The 16697-nt window shown below is 35.0% G+C and overlaps 1 protein-coding gene across 6 annotated transcripts in view; it reads right to left on the minus strand.

Moving 5' to 3' along the window:
- Positions 1–16161, minus strand: part of LOC129313232 (phospholipase SGR2) — a 43771-nt gene extending 27610 nt beyond the window's left edge. For 2 of the 6 annotated variants that reach the window (XM_054956197.1, XM_054956196.1), the window contains exons 1-9: positions 15548–16156; positions 13713–13813; positions 13400–13594; positions 12231–12386; positions 9317–9388; positions 9058–9210; positions 7375–7425; positions 6683–6853; positions 1975–2124 (exon numbers count right to left, since the gene is read on the minus strand). In XM_054956197.1, coding sequence (XP_054812172.1) covers positions 1975–2124; positions 6683–6853; positions 7375–7425; positions 9058–9210; positions 9317–9388; positions 12231–12386; positions 13400–13594; positions 13713–13813; positions 15548–15749 — 1251 coding nt within the window. In that variant the 5' untranslated portion in view covers positions 15750–16156. Of the gene's footprint in view, positions 1–1974; positions 2125–6682; positions 6854–7374; positions 7426–9057; positions 9211–9316; positions 9389–12230; positions 12387–13399; positions 13595–13712; positions 13814–15547 lie in introns of all 6 variants that reach the window. The other 4 variants (XR_008593882.1, XM_054956199.1, XM_054956198.1 and 1 more) reach the window with 4 other exon arrangements.
- Between the last annotated feature and the right edge of the window lie 536 nt (positions 16162–16697).

The following is a 16697-nucleotide window of genomic DNA, read 5'->3' on the forward strand; positions in this document are numbered from 1 at the left end:
AGCAAATACTAATCTCTTAAACTTAGGAATGACGTCTAATCTAGATAATTAGGATTAACAAACTAGAAAACATAATGGGCTAATAGTATTGGGCCTAGACCCTCTTTTAACACATTTCATTAAGGAGAAGATTGAAGCTAACGTGGTAGACTTGTCCTATGTCCCGTCTAGGAAGCAAGTTGCTAATGTGATGACTAAACCTCTTGTCAGAGCCAAATTTGATGATTCTGTAAGCAAGCCGGGAATGGTCAATATCTATTCACCAACTTGAGGGGGAGTGTTGGAAGTGGGTTTAGGTTTACTAGGCCCATTAACCTAAAAACTCTAGTTTTCTCTAGTTATTATTGTATCGTAATATTCTTTAATTGCTTAACAGATTACAGAATATTTCCTTCAATTCCGTCAATCATTGGGAGAGGATTTCAGGAGATTATATTCTCTCCTCAGCCCTATATGTATCATATTATTTAGAGAAACAGAATATACAAAATTTGCACTGCAATTTCTCAATAAGCTATCTTATGAGTATAGTAAGTCAATTCATGAGCCTACCCAAGAAGGAGAATATGGAAGAGGTATTCAAAAGTCTCAGGTACCTGAAAATCGCACCTAGAAAAAGGTTTGTTCTTTGAGAAAGAAAGAACAAGAGGAGTTAAGGTTTACACTGGTGCTAATTACGCAAGTTCAATCACTGACATAGGCCAACAAATGGGTATAATACAATGGGGAAACCTTATCATTTGGAGAAGTAAAAGACAAGCAGTAGCAAGTAGTAGTACAAAGGCTGAACACCACGCCATAGCTCTACTGGTAGAATTGAAGATTGGAGTCTAATCCCCTATGAAAATTTGGCGTAGAAACATGGCTACCATTGACATTGCAAAGAATCCCATACAACATGGTAAGAATAAACATGTTGAGATAGACTGTCAATTTTAAAAGGAGAGCATAGAAGCAGGTATAACAGACCTAGCTAAAATATCCACCAATATGGAAGTTCCAGATTTGCTTTTAAAAGAACTCTCAAGAACAAGGTATGGAGAGCTATGTTGCAACTTGCAAGCTAGGAATGCTGAATAACACAAGGGAGAGTGTTGGCGACATTCTTTTTCACTTTATCTACTTTCATTTAATCGGTAATTTGTAATTATATGTTTTATCCCTGATGTGCAGGCACTTTATTTTCTCATTTAGATTGATTTATTCACCCTTACCATTATCCTTGTCCCTTAGCGTCATAGCAATATGGATCTTAAAAGCATATTTTATTCATATTGAGGTCATGAATATATACAAGAGGTTGGAGCCTTAATCGGGCTCATAATGACCCATAACTACAGAATAATATCCCTATGATTATGACTACCTATATATTAAATACTGATATCCTAACAAGTAGCAAATATGCTGTTACCTAACCTTTAAGGAGTTGTCTACTCTTCTTTAAATATTTTTCTGGGTTCTTTGCTCACAAATTTTTGCAGCACAGGACTTACTTGAATATGAGTGTAAACTATGGGGACTAATTGATTAATTTTCCCAAGAGAGAAATTCAGGTGGACCATCCGCATAATAATATAAAGTAGCACATAAAAATTATGAGCGACTTGCATTTCTCACTTTTCACCAAAACACACGCACCCACAAGCCTTAGTTATGGCACCTCATTCCAAATCAACCCCTTTGCTAGTTTTACCTTGAAGCCACAAACATCGGAAGCATATATCATGAAATCAGTCAAATTGCTAAAAAGATTAAATAAATAAACAGTTACAATGTTCCAACAATTTATCATTCTGGTAACTTTTAAAAACCAAATGAAAGTCATTTTAAAATCAGGTAGAGTGAACTAAAACTTGATCAAAACAAGGAAAGAGTTTTGAAGGAGGGATGTGAGGAGTGGTGAAGTAACTGGCATCTCTCAATGGAAAATATCTACTTGAATGACAATGTATAATATAATGCATGCATTACCGAGTCAATAATGTCTTGACAGTAGATTGGGCTCATATAATATAGCACATCATGAACTGTTGCACTCAGCATGACTCGCAGGCCTCGTACTCCATCCAAGGTTATTTTCTCAACGGCACTTTCACCACTAAGCTTCAATCCTTTCCTCCACTATTAATATGCAATTAGATATTAATTACACTAAAATAAATGTAAAAAACATAAGGGGAACAGTAAGAAAAGAAACAGATATTCAATATTCTACATCATATGCTACCAAATGTAAATACAAATATGTGAGTTGAGAAAGAAAGAAGGATTCAAAATAAAAGGCTGAACAATCATAGAACCATTATATGTTTTTCACTACATGATCATGAGAATTATAATTCCTTCAAAACTTTGATGTACCCATCCAAGATACAGGGAAATCTAAATTCTCATACTATTCTCATCTTGGTAATAAAAACCAAGTCAATTGATTCCCACATAAAAAATTTGTTGGAAGGCACTGATGGTCCAAGCCCATTTAGGATCGGTTTCATCTAATTTAATTTAAAAATAATTATTTGTATCTTTTATTTATTCTGTATCTGTATTCCCAAAAAATTATTTATTCTGTATTCAGATCATTCTGTATTCTGTATTCCCAAATTCTGTATTGGCAAGGTTGGTTGCAAGAGGATTCACGTAGCAGTATGGGATTGATTATCACGAAATGTTTGTTCCTGCAGCTAAGTTCAATACAATCAAGGTATTACTTTCCTTGGCAGGACCTTGATTGGCCTTTGCACAACTAGATGTTAAAAATGCCTTTGTCAATGGCAACTTGGAAGAGGAGGTATACATGGATATTCCCCCAAGATTCAGCGACAATGAAAATCAGAATAGGGTATGCAAGTTATGCAAGTCTCTGTATGGTCTTATGGTCTCAAACAATCTCCTTGAGCATGGTTTGAGAGGTTCACTCAAGCAGCAAAGAAAAAGAGGTATAATCAACAACAAACAGATCACACTCTGTTTGTCAAACACTGTGATAGGAAAATAGCCACTTTGGTAGTCTACATTGATAACATGATTATCACCAAAGATGATATAAGTGAGTTAGGAAGTTTGAAAACTCAAGCAAAAATTCCCAAATTACCCTTTGAGAATTGTTCCATCCAGGGAACCATATTTGGAGATTTTTTAAATCCTTGTGATATGGTATAAACTCTTCCAAGGGGTGATTCTAGGAGAGGTATGAGAATAAGAATCATATTTCCCTATCCCATGGGGTCTGATTGCTATCAAACTGATCCATAATAATTAGATAAAATTGAAGGAAAGAGAGAAAATAGAGGAAACAGAGAGAAAGAGACGAAAGAGGGTGAGGAAGATAGAAATAAGGCGCTCAGGTCTATTATTTCCAAAAACTGATTACAATGAACCTTTTTCGTGCCCTTTTATAGCCCACACCCCCAAGTAACTATTCTAACTACCGATTAACCCCTTTAACTAATATTATTTATTTATTTATTACATAATACAAACCATAAGTGTTTTTCTTATTTATGAATAAATATATTTATCTTAATTATCTAGATTATCCTCTTTAAGTCAATTTCCCTTAAATTAATTGTCAGGATATTCTGCATATATTTGCAATTAATAAGTTAGAATAATCCATAATTAACAGGCATAAATTTGTCATTATTAGTATTAACTCGTAGGAGCCTTTACCTTGTATGTAATTGACACAACAAGAACAACAACAAAAAACCTTATCCCACTAGGTAGGTTCAGTTACATGAATTATACGAAGCCATAGTGCTCTATCATTTACCAAACTTTTAAAAATATTGTTAACTTGGGTAGAAACATTTTGACTCCAATGTCCTCTTCCATAAGTCAAGTTTACAATTAATCTCCTCTCTTGTTTCCGCAATAAGAACTATATTATCTGTAAAAAGCATGCACCTGAGGATTTCCTCTTAAATATACTCAGTTAAAATATTTAGGACCAAGTCAAACAAATAAAAACCCAAAGATGATCCCCAATATGGCCCAATCTTTATAAAAAAGTCTTTTGTTTCGCCACCAAACATTCTTATACTAGTTGTTGCCCCTATACATATCTAATATAGCTCTAATATATGCATCCTGAACTCCCTTCTTTTCCAAGACTTTCCAAAGTACTTATGTCGGTACACATTCATAAACATTTTCCAAATCAATGAAAACCATGGGTAAATTTTTACCTTTGCATCAATACTTTTCCATTAATCCGCTCAATAGATAAATCGGTTTTGTAATCGCCTTACCTGGCATGAAGCGAAACTGATTATCAAAAATACCAGTCTCCAATCTCAATCTATGCTCAATTATTCTTTCTCATAATTTCATTGTATAACTCATAAGTTTAATCCCTCCATAGTTAGTACAATTCTAAATATTCCCTTTATTTTTGTGAATAGAAGCTCAAGTGCTTCTTCTCCAATTGTCAAACATTTTCTTGGACCATAAGATCTCATTAAATAACTTAGTTAACCACCACACATCTTCTTTACTTAAACATTTCCACACCTCAATATGAATACAATCAGATCCATTAGCTCTACTATTTGCTATTTTCTTAATAGTTTCCTTTAACTCACTATCACGTATCCTTTGATAGAATGACAAATTTTGTTCTCCTTCATAAGTTACTAAATCCTCCAAGTTATTAGACGAACCCTCTCCATCATTGAAAAATTTGGAAAAGTAAGTCTCCCGTTTATATTTAATATCATTATTTATGACCAAAATTCTTCCCTCTTCATCCTTTATAAACCTTACCTATTCCAGATCTCTTGATTTTCTTTCCCCACTCTTAGCAATCTTATAAATTTTTTGTTCTTTATCCTTTACCCCAAGACCAATGTAAAAGTCTTCAAATACTTTAGAACAAGCTTTACTCACAACTTTCTTAGTTTCCTTCTTAGTCATATAGTACCTTTCCAATTTTCATCATTAGTGCACAAATAAATGGCTTTAAAACACTCATTCTTATGTTTGACTTTTTTTTATACACTATCATTCACCACTAAGACTTCTTATCTCTCAGATCAAGACCTTTTGGTTCTCCCAAAACTTCTATAGCAACATTTCTTACCTTCTTAACCATATCCTCCCACAACATGCTAGCACTTCTCTAAGACTCTCAAATTCCTTTAGCCAAAACATTCGACCCTCACCTTTCAACTACTACCACCTAATCCTCAAAGTTACCACTTGTCAACGCTTTTAATTCTTATTCACAATATGCACATCAAGGACAAGGACCCTGTGTTGTTGTGTCGTTACTGCATCCCCAAGAATTATCTTACTATTTTTACAAAGTCTTCTATCCATATTCCTCACTAAAAGGAAATCAATCTGTGACCTTGAGGTCCCTCTTTTGTAAGTGATAAGATGTTCATCCTTCTTCTTAAAATAAGTGTTGGCAATCTTGAAATCATACGCCAAATTGAGATTAAGAATAAATTGTCCTTCATTGTTTAGCTTCCCAAAACCAAAACTACCATGCACCCCCACATAATGACCTACCTCCCTTCCAACATGACCATTAAAGTCTCCTCCAATAAAGATCTTTTGACTTTGTAGCATGCGTTGAATCAACTCCTCCAAGTCTTTCCAAAACAATTCCTTAAGACCGGCTTCTGCCCCAGCTTGAGGTATATAAGTACTAATAATATTGACATTCTCACATCCATCAATTATTTTTAAGGAAATAATTTTGCCCCAATTCTGTTAACTTCTACCACGTTCTTCTTTCATTCCATATCAATAATGATACCCATCCCATTGTATGTGCTTACTTTCCTTGTATACTAAAATTTGAAACCTTGAATATCATAAACTTGTTCACTGAGCCATTTAGTTTCTTGCAAGTACAAGATATTAATTTTTCTATGAATCATAGCTCTTACCACCTCCATAAATTTACAATTCAAGGTCTCAACATTCCAAGTGCCAAATCTAATCTTGCTGATATGGGCTAACTTCTTTAGCCACACCCGTCCAGAATAACGCAGTAACTCTATCTAGTTTAACACTACATCCAAGTAAAGCAACTCTAACTCACTTGTCACTACACTCGAGCCATGCAGCATGTTACTTACGCACAACGACTTGGCATTAGCATAAAGGCGTCTATTGTCCATATCATGTGAGATTCAATAAAGTTTTACGTTCGCTATTAAGAGCCTAACACAACTCTTCTCCTTTACTCAAGCTTGAGACCAGCTATAAATATAGATAGAGTTCTTGTATGTAATTGACACCAATGTTATGAAAACAGATAAGGAACTTTCTTCACTCTATTTACCATTCACATTCACATTAATATATATTTAAATTTAAAACATAAAAAAACCCTAGAATTCTTTTCATATCATAATGTAAAATCCCGTTATCTTTGACTTCCTTCCACAGTCTTGCAAAGTTGCTACCTATAGATAAGCACATAGCCCCTAAAATTATTGTATCTAAAAGCTAAACAATAGAGAATGATGAGAATGAGCTCAGGTGGGAGAATGATAAGGTAAGAAAATCCTCAATTCCAAAGAAAGGGGAAAAAGCAGCAAGTGTCCTTAAAGAAAGGGGCAGGAAATGCCCATTGTCATGCAAAAATAAAGAAACCAAATTTATTACAAGCTTGAAAACATACATACAGAGAGGAAAGGGAGGAATACCAAATAATAGATACCTGACATGGGATAAAGAGGACCCTTTGAGTGCCACGCTGGTGCGCAGTAAGGTGTTGCTCTGCCAGACTTTCTGTAATATGCCGAAAATTGGCCACATCATCAACCAAATTAGATTTTTCCAACCTTTGCCCAATCCCATGAACCATAAATACCAAGTGTTGAACAGGGACCTACAATCAGTCATTGTCATAAAACTCATTCAAGAGGACCAAGGTCAGGAAAAATTAGGAAAAAATTAACCAGTATCACATGACAAAACTTAATTTTCAGAAACAATAAAAGCAGCAGAGTTCCTAGTGAATCTAGAATAGCTATTATTTTTCACTTGAGATTTTGTTTTCTCAAATATTTATTTTGAAAATAAATTCCAAATGTTTATTCTCTGTTTCTTCCAGAAAACATCAAAACCACTCAAATTAATGTTTATTCTTTGTTTCTTCCGGAAAACATCAAAACCACTCAAATTATCAATTTTACACCACACCATTGATTACAATCCATAATGATTATCCGCTGTGATTGAACCACCCAATAGCATTAAAAGCATATCTCTTTGAGGTTATTTTTACTTATATCACAAAAATATTAGGCTAATTTCCTAGACTTGTGTTCATCTTACAGCACCAAATCTCCAGGTTAAAAACCTGTGACCTATGTAATGATGTATAAAACATGGGTATATGGTACATACCTGTGAACAGTAATCATCCATCTCCTCCTCCTTCCGCTGACGTAATTCATCCTGGAAAATGGAAATGATGATATTTAGTAACAAAGGGACCGCTCTTGGTTTACCTTCTCCCAGCTAGAAAGAACATACAAATGTTCAACTTTTTTATCTGGAATTGAAAATGCAATTCCACTCAGAAAGAGGAGAGATACAATTTTTTTGCTTTACAGAACACAAGTCCTTTATTAAAAAATAAGGGAAATAAAGAGGGGGAGGATGAGTTCGAAATTGGAAATGATCAAGCAACAATGCATGTTGTCTATAATAAAGTACTTCATGAAAGAACCAAACAAATGGAAGTTGATTGCCATTTTATGAGGGAGAATATTCAATCTGGTTCTCTCGGTACTACGTTTGTTAATTCACATGACCACCTAACAAATATATTCACCATGTCTCCTAGAGATCCTGGGAGCGCATATAATTTATATGCGATAAACTTGCATATAATTTATATGCTTCAACTCGAGGGAGGATGATTGAACATATTAAGTTTGGGTAGCTGTTAGGTATAGACTTGTATTTTATCTTATAACTAGTAGCTGGTAGGTTAGCAACATCAAATGTCATAAATTCAGTATCAAATGGATCAACAAACCCATCTTATTTCACAATGACAATAAGACATCCAGGGAGAAAAAAGACAATAAGATAGGAAAACAAATAAGTGATCAAAACACGCAGCAAAGCAGCCGATCTATTTGCAAATCTTAAAAAGAAACCCTGTATTATGCAAAAAACACCAAAACGAAGTAATGAACATATCCTTTCCCAAAATCCTTTCACAGATTCATGGCCTCTTTTTCCTATCCAGTCCCTTTAAAACCTACTGAAAGAATACTTCAAACAACTTATTCCAAAAAGGTCCAACTACGGTATAGAAGAGTAGAAAATTCCACAAAATCCGTGCACACGGTAAGGTAAGAGGAGAAATGGACATTTTAGGCACATAAATCGACAACAAATTATTATTAATCCAATTCAGTACTTCAATTCAGGCAAACGATATTTTCTGTTTTTATTTTGGGTTTTACTAGCTTTAACCATCCCAATAATTTATCCAGAACAAACTATTTTGTGTTTGGAGAATAGGATAGAAAATAAATGAAGACAGGGAAAACCAAGAGTCCAAATCTAGATTCAAAGAAAAAATAAATGCTATAAAAGAAAAAAAGGAGACATTACAAATATAAATTATCTGCCCAGCTCAGACAGATTACCAAGATACCCTTATTGTGATTGAAACACCCAAATACTGCAATTTGTTAACACACCTACCAAAGTGGAGCTTCTGATACACTAAGACTTTATCTTCATCAAGAGCCTAATTTATTACCACCTAAGGTTATAGGATTTATTACTATTGGAAACCTTAATTATATCCTGAGTTTATCTTTAAAATATGCAAAAGGTCTGACATAGAGTGTACCACGTCTATGTAAAGCCTCCTTGTCCGTCAGATTTTGATTCTTATCTTCATTTATCAGGCATCAAAGAATTGTTGAGAAAAGACTAGCCCTCAACATCTTTTTCTCGCCAAAGTATAACAATTCACAAAGATATACAGTCATCAAACGATGGAAGAGAAGTAGGGTAGCATGCCATATCTAAACATTAAAACCTTGAGGGAGATAGAAAGAGAACCTGGGTTGGTTTTGGTGAGCTTGATGGGGAATAACCACGTCTTAGCTTGATGCCATTACCAGTCAAACTAGCAATATTAGAAAATCCAGAAGAATCAACATTTAGCCAGGCCTCCCAGGTACCATCCTCTCCAGTGAAAAGAGCATGCAGGCCCTACATGACAAACACCAAACATAAAGTGACACACAAGATGTTAACTATGAAAACAACATAATCAATTTAAGAAATAATAACAATATTTGCAAAATCATCCACATACAGGGATTGATCCTTGCAAATCAACACGAGCTGCAAAAAGTCCTGATGGCTGAAAGGTTCTGCGATGCCAAACCTGTAAGATGAAATCAAACATAAATAATTGTTGCTATTGAAACAGAGATTACAGAAAATAAATAAAGGAAAAGTTATTCATTTGGTCCTTCAACTTTTAGTTCAATCATAACTCAATCCTTCAAGTTTAACTCATCGCAACTCAGTCTTGAAGTTTGGTCTGTCTAAAAATTCCATCCTTATCATTAGTGAGTTGAACTTGACCTCGCTCTCATGTCACAAATGGTGCTTACATGGCATCCTTATCGGCACGACCTAAGACTGTGAAATCAAGGCCACAGCCAAGAAGCAAAGAATTTGATCTCCAAATTACTCTAGATCCATCCTTTGATGCATAAGAATTAGAGAAAAGGGAAGGAAAGAGAGAAGATAGAGAAAACAGAGAGAGAAAGAGACTAGAGAGAGGAAGATAGAAACAGGGAACTCAAGACTATTATTTTCAGAACTGATTTTCCAGAACTGATTACAACGGTCTTTTTGGTGTCCTTTTATAGCCCATACCTGACACCCTTAAATAACTATCCTAATAACCTATTAACCCTTTAACTAATATTATTTATTTATTTATTACATAACAATACTCCCTCCCCAAAAGACCCTTGCCCTCAAGGGTCAAGTACAAAAATTTAAAAATCCCCAGAAACTCATTTGTAATCTTGAAGAAGACAAGTGAATTGACTGAAGGTGTTTCTAGCCTTATTTAAAGTGAAAGCATAGGAGATAGGTCTATAGGCACGTGAATCCATCAGACAATAGGTATTGGGCCTTTTAGGTCTAACCCAGTACAGATTCTGACTATTCCTTCCTCTCTCTCTGTTTTTTTTTTTTTTCTAGACTTGAGAATACCATACCACCACCATATTAACCAACCCACGTGAGCTAGGTAAGTGTCTGACTTTTCAACACCTAAAACATGCATCCATGTGATTCTCTGAGCAGAAAAAACAAGAAACTCTTTTTCTTTCTTGAAAACTTCTGTATTTCTCATTCTTGTATACTTCTCTCTTTTTCTTGGAGCTTGGACACAGCCCTCACTTCGCAAAGACTTCTGGGTATGCAAATGAAATAGGGATAGCGATGAAGAAATAAAGACAGGCAATGCTAAGGAAGTATGCAGAGGCCATGATAGATGAAACCAAGAAGACAGCTGCAGTGACTTTGGAAAACCAAGAGTAGATGAGGTTAAAAGCCTATGATCATAAGGGACCCACAATGAGAAAAACTCTGCAACTTGACTGAACTGCTGTTTCGAAACTTCCTGAACAGCTCGACTCATATCAGCTTCAAGATGCAAAGGCGGAGTGACTCTGTTTGAAACGGACGACTTCAGCCTACCTCGAGTCTCCTTGAAATTACCTTGCTTGACGTCAAGAATACACTGGAGCCCTTTCGTGATGTTAGCATCATGCACTAAGGATTGTTGAACCTTGTCACATATTTCTTGGGACGTAAATGAACAAGACCCCTTATCTTTTTTATGAATAGAGGTTTCTTGCTCAATCTTAAACTCTTGTGACCCATAGTTATCTCGAAGTTCCTGTTCCTTCTTTTCTATTTGACGTATTAGCATGATTTCTTGCATTCTTGCAAGACTTCTAGCTTCTTGCATCGTTCTTGGTTTGAAGAGACGCACTGGTTCTACAAGTTCTGGTTTAAGCCCAGCCACATACGCAGAAACCAAATATTTTTCTTGTAATTTTAACTTGCTAGTGTGGCTATCAAAGAATTCATTGAATTCTTTCACACTCCCCTACTGACAAAGCCACATCCGGTGCTCATCCTCATATTCTTGGAATGAAGGGTGTGCCGTGGCCGAGGATGACCGGCTCTGATACCACTAATGTATAAGAATTAGAGAAAAGGGAAGGAAAAAGAGAAGATAGAGAAACAGAGAGAGAAAGAGACTAGAGAGAGGAAGATAGAAATAGGGAACTCAAGACTATTATTCTCAGAACTGATTTTCCAGAACTGATTACAACGGTCTTTTTGGTGTCCTTTTATAGCTCATACCTGACACCCTTAAGTAACTATCCAAACAACCTATTAACCCTTTAACTAATATTATTTACTTATTTATTACATAACATCCTTGAAATAGAAATAGATTGTGGGGTAATTCTCCATGCTTTGCTTTTTAGGTATCTTCCATTTCAATATGAGAACGCAATGAGAATTTACAAGAAAGCATTCAAAGTTTAGTACATATTCCCATGTTGTATTTCACAAGAAGCAAAGAATTTGATCTCCAAATTACTAGTCACTGACCCAAAAAAGAGATATTCCATCAAAGACATCATAAAGGATATGTGGTTTTGATATAGTTTCACGAGACCAATTGCATTTTCAAAGAAGTAACCAAGTTTAGGAACCAAGATAGCAATTGAAGCACGAATTAATAAGTAGATGTATCAATGTTTTGAGCTTAAGAAAATAAAATAAAAAATAATTTAAGGACATCAGAGAAAACAATATGCTGATTTATTAGCTCTTTAGAATGGAACAAGATAAATATATATAATCCATATATATAGGAGATCCCAGGAAAAAGACCCATTAGTGGATCCCATGAATTAAGTATAAATCATAAAGTGTTATGAATCACATGATTTTAGCCCAGTATTTTTTATTTTCGGATGTAAAATATTTCTTTTTCTTTAAATCATAGTGTTAGGATATTATAAGACAGATTATTCCGGTCCTTATTTTCAGCAAATTGCCTCACAATCCCTTGCTTATGGACCTATTTATGTAAAAGCTATACGCTTCACATATTTTTACCATGTTCTCATGACACTAATTCGTACAACCGACCAATTTGAAAAAACATTTCATGAAATTCAGACCTGACTACGATATGCAACCTCTAGTTGTTCAGCAACATCTTCACGAAGTGGAAGCCAATCTAAGCCCCCTTTACGAGCAAACCAATGGCCTCTTAGAACTCGTCGATTTTCTCCATTCCAATAAACAGGAAAACAATGTCGTTTTACTAAATCTACCTGCATCAATTGACAAACGCACAATTGAAGAGAATATATATTCAAGAAAGGGGGAAGAGAGGGAGGGAGACAAAAAGAGAGAAACCATATTATCTTAATTTTAAATGATCAACCCAAATTCAATATGCAATTAACAACATTCTAAATATGCTGATGTGAAAAAATGATCATTATCTTCATCCCCTTATATGGTTAAAATGTAAGTTAAATTCATGAATAAGTTAGATTCATCAATCAATGTGTAAGGTAAGCTAGAAAAACATCAAATGTCCACACATAAGATTTTTGTTCTTCTTATGGGAAATAAGATTGAATTAATTTTTAAATTTTAAGTTCTATTTCCTCTGATATATGCAAGGAAGTAAGAATATTGAATCAGGTATTGAGGGAGCTCAAACTATAACTGTTGCCACTATTTCCCAAAGAAAGAAAGCATTTGATAGAGGTAAAATAGAAAGAGGGAGAGAGCAAAGAGGCAAAAGGGAAATAGAGAGGAAGAGAAAGATTAATTCCATTCATAATGACCCATTACAACCTAGAGGCCTATTTATAGATGATATAACTAAATACCCAAACTATCTGTATATCCCTAATTACCCCTATTACTCCTAATTCCCATGTATCAGCATCTAATTTCACATTCTTCACTTTATTCATTGGATGGTCTTTCTTTTGTTTAACATAAATACTATATAGTGTAAACCTGCTTCTCAAGATTTTCAAAGTATTCAATGTGTTTATGTGCAAATTCGCTTGACAACCTCAATTTCCTGCAGGAAGAAACAGCTTCCAGCATTTAAAATACTTGGCTATATGCTAATCATAAATCATAATCAATATGTTGTCCATATATGGTATGAGAAGTATACAAGTAAGAAATTTAATTCTTCTGTTGCCTGCAGTCAGACTGCATAGTCTCCCAAAATTAAAAATAAAAAATAAAAATAAACTACATATTATATTATTGAAACTACTACAGAAAACTAACACAACAAAAATAAAACAAACGTTACCTCATAAAGCCCTCCTTTTACAGGGACACCAACTCTTTCTTCCTCAATTTCATATAATTCAGATGGCCAATCAATACCTTTAGAAGATCCATGACAATGTTTATCCGTTTTGCTATCAGAACTTTGTCTTTCTGTTGGACCTATACTGCATTCTGCATATTCTCTCCACCAACTAGAAAGCAATTCTTCCTCTCTCTACAAATTCATAATTAGCAAAGAATGTAACTATCTAAAGGTCAGCCAAAGGGCTAGTAAGTGAAACGTCAAAGAGAAATGCATAAATTTTATCCAAATATACATTCATTTCATTTACCTCCAAGAAAGATGCTTCAATAGCCAAAGAATCTCTCATACCAAAACGAAAGTAATCACTCTTTCCCACTATTTCTGTGCGAGGAATTGAAGCAGACAACACTGTATGCAAATGACAGAAAAAACAGCAAAATTAAGTACATATCACTTGTGTGGGATACAGGATCAAAGAGCCAACCAAGAATAATGGAGATTGTTCAGTTTCAGAAGTTAAAGAAGGATGACAGACAAATGGCTTTAACAGAATCTCATCCATGCCTGCCGGTGCATACTACAACCAATATGCATGAAGCATTGATCTTCCACTTAATATAACCACCATCAGGCACATAAGGTGGACGTGTTCATGTAAGTCCTAGACTATCAAATTTTGCAGATTACAATAGAATAAGTTTTATAAATGTTCAGAGTGACGAGCCAATACATAACCCAAGTTTCACATTACTTAGACCAAGAAAATCTATAAGAAAAAGATAAAGCATCACAAAGTGTAGGAAACAGCGTTCTGCAACATTATTACCTTTTTTGTAGTTCAAAGTTGGATTTTTAAGCTCTGACTTGAAGAAGTAGAACTAAGGGTTTGGTTATTTGCACAAGAGAATATCCCCCCACCAAAAAAAAAAAAAAAGAACAAGAAAAAAAGAATCCCATTAAGTGAGATTGGCTACGTGGATTATACAACGCATTGTACTCTATCATTAACCAAACTTTTAAGAATATTATTAATTAAAAGGTCTCATTCAACAACTCTCATAAGTGTTTTCTTTGATCTTCCTTCACCCCTCTTTACAGAACTCAAGATTATCCATTCCATTCTCCTCACCGATGCCTCCCATAACTTTCTCCGTATATGTCCAAATCATATCAAATGATTTTCTACCATTTTCCCCTCAATAAATGCCACGCTCACCTTTTCTAATAGATGCTCATAAGCAATAGTTTCCCCTCATCACAGATGAAACGTCTACAACCCAAGAGCATATGAAATATACATATACACACACACACAAATAGATAGATATAAAGAGCCTTTCCTGACTTTAATAACCAGATGCTGAAACCAGATAGACATTTACTTATGATACTTAAAAGATGCTGCTAAAAAGTAAAAGTTAAACGTTTAACTGTCGAGCTCTAGAGTGAAGGAAGTTGCTGCTAAAGTTGCAACTTGCAAAGTCGACAAAAGATGAGGTCAGTAGAATATTTCTGTAGCAAAATAGAGAACAAGGAAAAGAAAACGGAGCTGAATCAACAACCAAAAAAAAAAAAAACACTGGACAAAAAATTTATGTACTTGATATGTCAGCATAGAGATTGCCTAAGAGCCTTTCTAAGCTTAGCAACCGGCACTTTGCCACAGCAACTTTACTGTAGATCTGAGATCCACTGTAGCTGCTGTACATGAGGTATTTGCATGTAATCGTAGCGAATGCTACGGATTAATCAGGAAACAACATTCCTAATTCAAGTATTGCACAAAGCGTAAAGCTGAAGATTTACTCACACAACCTAAAGAAGAAGATTACCTTCTTTGAAGGTAATAATTTGAAATAGGATAATGTAGCCTTGGCTACTAGTGGTGAGGAGCAAGCAATGGATTCAATAATCATTGAAATCCGCTGGAAGAACAAAGAAGACAGTGGCACCCACATCCTCTTGTGCTCATAATATAATTGATGAACAAATTAAAACCTTAAAGAGTCTTCGGTGGTTTTTAGATGGAAAGGAATGCCAAATATTTTAAAGAGAAATCTCGGTCACTGGCCAGTTAGGGACCGGATTGAATTATCAGTCATGCAAAAGCACTATAAAACTTTAATATAAACACAAACTTACCATTATCTGCCAAAGGGACCTTACAGAAGTACCACCTAACATCACCCCCATCAGATGGGCTCGCCGTCTGCGCAAGATATTTCTGCCTTGCTTTAGAATGCTCGATCACATCCTCCAATCTCGCAATATTAGAAGGCGTGTTTTTTAGCAAGTCAGGAGAAATTTCATCAACCGCACGATTGGGATCCTCGGATTCCACCATCACGGCCGGTTCCGAGGCGATAGACAAAGGAGGGGGCAAAAGAACTCAAATTGCTATGCTCAAAATGGACATGCAAATGCGGAGAATTTCACAGATCATAGAGTCAATTAAATTCCATCAACTGCTGCGAGCTGCAGAACTTTCCTAGTGGCCTTTCTCAAGTTCACAAACAAGGGTTTCGAAAAGAAGGAAAACCAGAAGGAGCGAGCAAGAAGAGCTTGGGAAAACTGATGGAATCCTTATATACAACCAATTGAGCGACCGAGAAAAGGAACAGCAAATAAACAATTGTAAATGGTTCTCAGAAGAATGGCAGTTGTGTGTTGAATGTCAGGTGAAGAATCAGGTGCACCGTACAGACACAACAGAGAGAGAAATGACGGTTGTTGAGGAAAAGAAAAATGGGGTGGGGGGAGAGGGAAGGGGGAAAAAAAAAATTGGCGGTTACGTAAGTGATCGACAAATAAATTCGTTGGGCCAAAATTGAGATGTTTCAAACAACGTTACGAAATAACGAAAACCGGGAACACGTTGAGGTTTAGTTCGTCACGGATTCAAGCTACATGCGGATAAGAATCGTGGTGGATTTCCGGATTGCGCAAACTAACGAAGCAATGACGTATTCCCATAAATGCACGAGAATATTTTAATATTTAAAAATATCACAATTCTCACGTAATCTTTCAAAACTTAAATTTTTTTTAGAAAATTACTATTCATTCACTATAGATTTCCAGTGCAACAAATATTTTTTCTGCCCTTATCTTAAACATATCAAAATATAAAAATGATAAAATCTCATGCCTATTATTTTTATTATCAGTTTTACATATACTATTATTTTTCACTGTAAACTTCACACTTATTTTTATATTAAATTAAAAAAAATTAACATTGATCCCATTATAGATTTACTGTGGGACAAACAATTTTTATTTGATTATCTTA

The sequence above is a fragment of the Prosopis cineraria genome, unplaced genomic scaffold (genome assembly GCF_029017545.1).
Source record: "Prosopis cineraria cultivar Desert tree isolate PC_DT_omini unplaced genomic scaffold, ASM2901754v1 PC6, whole genome shotgun sequence".
Classification (NCBI taxonomy): domain Eukaryota; kingdom Viridiplantae; phylum Streptophyta; class Magnoliopsida; order Fabales; family Fabaceae; genus Prosopis; species Prosopis cineraria.